The sequence below is a fragment of the Homarus americanus genome, unplaced genomic scaffold, assembly GCF_018991925.1.
Source record: "Homarus americanus isolate GMGI-L3 unplaced genomic scaffold, GMGI_Hamer_2.0 scaffold6993, whole genome shotgun sequence".
Classification (NCBI taxonomy): domain Eukaryota; kingdom Metazoa; phylum Arthropoda; class Malacostraca; order Decapoda; family Nephropidae; genus Homarus; species Homarus americanus.
The window spans coordinates 3,875-8,680 of NW_024718682.1; the positions used below are offsets into that span (position 1 = coordinate 3,875).

General features: G+C 42.4%; 1 protein-coding gene across 1 annotated transcript; it reads left to right on the plus strand.

Annotated features, from left to right (window-relative positions):
• Positions 1–225: 225 nt before the first annotated feature.
• Positions 226–1,024, plus strand: LOC121859809 (the record flags this gene model as incomplete). The annotated part of the gene is made up of 1 exon (XM_042356783.1): positions 226–1,024. A coding segment is annotated over exon 1 (799 nt), but the record flags the coding sequence as incomplete, so codon positions are not given.
• Between the last annotated feature and the right edge of the window lie 3,782 nt (positions 1,025–4,806).

A 4,806-nucleotide genomic window follows, 5' to 3' on the forward strand; every position in this document is an offset into this window, starting at 1 on the left:
GAATCAGTGCCTAAGTGCCAGTTGGAGTCAGATACTGGACTGGTCTGGTATTTGCCTCATCACCCGGTGTTGAACCCAAATAAGCCAAACAAAGTACGCATAGTTTTTGACTGTGCAGCCAAACACAAAAGGACATCGGTGAACGACCAGGTACTACAAGGTCCAGACTTCAACAACAAATAACTTGGAGTCCTGTTGAGGTTTTGCCAAGGAACTACAGCCATCATGGCAGATGTGGAGGCTATGTACCATCAAATCCATGTAGCGCCAGAACATCGAGATGCGTTAGGATCCCTCTGGTGGGAGAATGGGGACCTGAGTAGAGAGCCAGTAACTTACAGGATGAAGGTGCACATCTTTGGTGGGGTGTGGAGCCCTTCGTGTGCAACTTACGCTCTCCGGCGCACATTTCAAGACCACAGATCCGAGTTTCCCGACATGGTGGCGCAAGCAGAAGTCACCTTCTACGTTGACCACCTGCTCATGTCGCTGGACTCATCAAATGAAGCATCAATGTTAGCGTGTCAGCTTCGAAGACTGTTGGCGTGTGGAGGATTTCGGTTAACTAATAATCACAAAGGAGTGTTGGCTACCATCCCACTGGAGGAGAGGCAAAATGCATTGAAGGAAATTGATCTGAGGCAAGACAAATTGCCAATGGAGCGAACCCTGGGGGTTAGGTGGCTCCTGGAAGGTGATCAGCTCGCCATCAAGGTGCAACCAAACTCAAGGCCAGCGACCAGGAGAGGAGTACTAAGCCTGGTCAGTTCTATTTATGACCCACTGGGGTTCGTGGCTCCATTCATCATCAGGGCTAAAATATTATTTCAGTGTGAATGCAGGCGTCGATTAGGGTGGGACGAACCTTTGTCGGCTGTTAATCACACGACCTGGAGCACCTGGCTAGGAGAACTGGCCCACCTAGGGAAATTAAGTGTATCCAGATGCCTAAAAACAGCATGTGCTAAAGAAATCATCTCAGCACAGTTGCACACCTTCTGCAATGCATCGCAGGCTGCTTACGGTGCGGTGACCTATCTGAGAATGGTAGACTCTTATATGTCAACACACATCTATTACGTTCTTAAGGACGACTTCTCAAACACCGTTTCGTTACAACTCTTTATTAATTACGACAATGACATGGACACATTAATAACACCTTCTATTGAAGTTACTAGGACATTATATTTACGTTACTAGGACATCATATTACGTTACTAGACACTGATTCTCGGACACGAACATGAAATGAATACACTTCCCACGTAAGTAACTCATCCCATGGAAAGCTCTGACAAACACTCACGTGACCTAGGGGAGGCCTAGCAGGTGGTCCTGGGTTGTCTTTATGGGAGACTGCTTAGCTGGGCACCGGTGTGTCGAGGGCAACTCGCTCCCGACCGGAGGCGACCGGAGGCGGCTTGCCTCCGGCCCCTGACTTCTCTCGAGCAGGACTGGGGACGTGGTAGCTGGCCCTTCTTGGTTACAAGACACACTCTCTCTCTGTCTCTCTCTGGGCAGAGGGAGGACTAGGACGTCCTATATATTGGGAGGCGAGCCGTCAGGTTGAGCTGATCGGGGGGGCGGCGAAGGGTCTCCTTACATTTGCCCTCGCTAATGTAGGGTCAGGTCTGGACTTCTTCTGCGGTGTAGGTTATTGTGTATATTGGGAGAGAGTCAGCCGGTGCCTTCTTACATGTTTGTTGGGGCCGTGTGACATGGGAGGGGAGCCTGGCTGATTTATAACCCTTGGTCAGCCGCGAGAGTTACCCTACACTTGACCCCCCTAATGTCGGGTCAAGTCTGGACTGTTTCTGAGATGTAAGCTGTGGTCTGACAACCCCTGAAGATGTGAGTTACACGAAAGCGCTTGGGAACTTCGTGTTTTCTTCTTTCCTTGTGGTTATCAGCATATATATATATATATATATATATATATATATATATATATATATATATATATATATATATATATATATATATATATATATATATATATATATATATATATATATATATATATATATATATATATATATATATATATATATATATATATTTCAAGTAAATGGAAAAATTTTACTCGACACAGACATTAGTTCCAGTTACCGGTAAATAGCAGACGCTTCAGTGACGTCACTAGTGTTTACACTACACCAGCGGGTAACATTTGATGACATTACTTGAAGTGAATTGGCCTTATTTTAAAAAACCAAGGATGGTTGGAAAAGGACTACTGAGTCAGTGGGTAAGTGTCACATTTGGGGTACTGGTCTTATACAGCGAATAGAGCTCAAAAGCTACTTTTTAAATGGAAATTTGGGGGGGGGCCGTCTTATGCACCCCGACGCCTTATAAGCCGAGATATACGGTATATATATATATATATATATATATATATATATATATATATATATATATATATATATATATATATATATATATATATATATATATATATATATATATATATATATACAATGTGCTCTAAACACATTGTCAGTTAGAGCAAGTGGGAAGTTTTACAATCAAATATTTGGCATGAGCATGGGTAATTGTCTTTCTGCTCCTCTAGCCTGTATTTATATGGAGTTTTTTGAGTCTAGATTACTACCCAATATAGTGGACTTTATTCCTCCATGGTATAGATATGTAGATGATGTTCTTTGTCTTTGGCCTAAAAACAGTGACCCATTGGAATTTTTAGACAAGCTTAATGATATTGTCCCAAGTATCACATTCAAAATTGAAAGAGAAATAAATGGATCCCTTCCATTCCTTGATATGCTTATCATGAGAAATGGCCAAAACTACAAATTTAAGGTAGACAGAAAGCCCACACAGGTAGACAGTTTCATACACTTTTTTCGAATCACCTGGAGTCTACCAAAATGTCAGTTTTTTCTGCTATGTTCTTAAGATGTCTGCGTATTTGTGACTCTGAATTTATTGATGATGAATTGAAACACATTCGTTCCATTGCACAAAAACTTGGGTACCCTTCTGTGTTTCTTGATCGTTGTTTTAAAAGGGCTAAAAAATCCTTTCATTCCTCTCAAACCAGGCAAATTCCTACACTTAAGAATATGTTGACTCTGTTCTATCGCAATGAATTTGTCCCGTTAGTTCGGTCCCTCAAGCTACTAAATAATAATGTTGTTTTCAAGTATGACTCAACCATTACCAATATGTTAATAAGAAATAGCCCAAGTTTGAATGTAATTGGAAGTGTTTATTGTATTACATGTAGCAAATGTAATTGTAATTATGTAGGACAGACAGGAAAAACACTGCAGCTCAGAATCAAACAACATAAGTACAATATCAGAACAGCATCTGAAAGCAGTGCCCTGTTCGTTCATGTTAGGAATAATAATCATCCCATTGCTTGGGAAAAAAGTTTGGAAGTGTTCAAATCATCTTGTGTCACAGAAAGACTTCTGGTTGAAGCTAGTTTGATTAAGGAATCAAAATCAATAAACCTTAGTGATGGTCAGTTCAAAACTGATAATATGTTACATAAATTTATTTGTCAGTGACCCAAGGTTAAAAATGTAGGATAGTTATTTAGTGGGTCCCTTATTTGTGACTTGACCTGGCTAGTCACGTCGTTGGTGTTGGTGTGGGGATTAGTGGATGACATCATTATGACCTGACCTCATGTTTAATAAGGTCACCCTGTATATTTAAGTCTCTCTCTGTCCATATAATCCAGTTGCCTCTGAAGATGTCTTGAATAAAGACGAAAGCTAAGGTGCTCCATTGTTTCCTTTTTCCCGTGTGATTTTATCAAGATATATATATATATATATATATATATATATATATATATATATATATATATATATATATATATATATATATATATATATATATATATATATATATATATATATATATATATATATATATATATCGGGGAACGCGCATGCGTGCGTAGTGTCAACAAAGGCTGTAAGAGACTGCTCCTTAAAATTCGTATTTCTGACGAATTCAGCGAGTTTACCAATCCCAGCCTGTGCAGACAACTATAGTAAGACCCAGTTATCAGCACAGTGGCATATATATTTTTTTTACTTTTGGACTTTGTCATTTTTTGGGGATAAAACATCTGGTCCTACCACCCGATCCCTCTGGGCAAAGTTTTTCAAGTTTGCGCATGCGCAATGTGATAGTGTGACGTAGCAGTGACGTCATTACCACTCCACCTGACTGCAGTGTTGCCAACGTGCCCTATGCCCGCCGTTAAACGCTCCCGTTCGTTGGAAACGGCGGCAGTAGGTGACAGTGATGCTGACGACTTTCTTCTTGAAGACACGTCAAAGAAGAAGCAGAAACCTCAGAAGTCAGGGTCTCCAGCAGGGGCCATGGCTCCCCCTTGCACCCCTTCTTGGGGTGTAGAGGGTGGACTCCTGTCATCGGGGTCCCCAAGTGAGCTTACATGTGGCTCAATTACCGACCCTACGCCGACGATGGACATAGGGGATTCCCTTTGTCTCCCTGCCCCGTCGCGCCTTCGTCGTCTCGCCTTCCCTTGGGACTTGCCTCTGAGCACAAGGACGACCTGGTTCTTCCGTCACTGCTCTCCACTTCAGGACTCAACACTTCGCCTCCGCCGAGGTCCCACAGCCGTGATAGTCACCACACAAATGGACGAGACGGTACGCCTGCTCACTCAGGTGGGCTTTCCTGCTCCCCAGGGGGAGGTGATGCTGAAGTTCACCACTATCTGACCCAGCTTGGAGAAGGTCGTGCGATCGTGCTCCCGCTAGAGACCAAGGAAAATGGCCGCTTTGGAGCGTT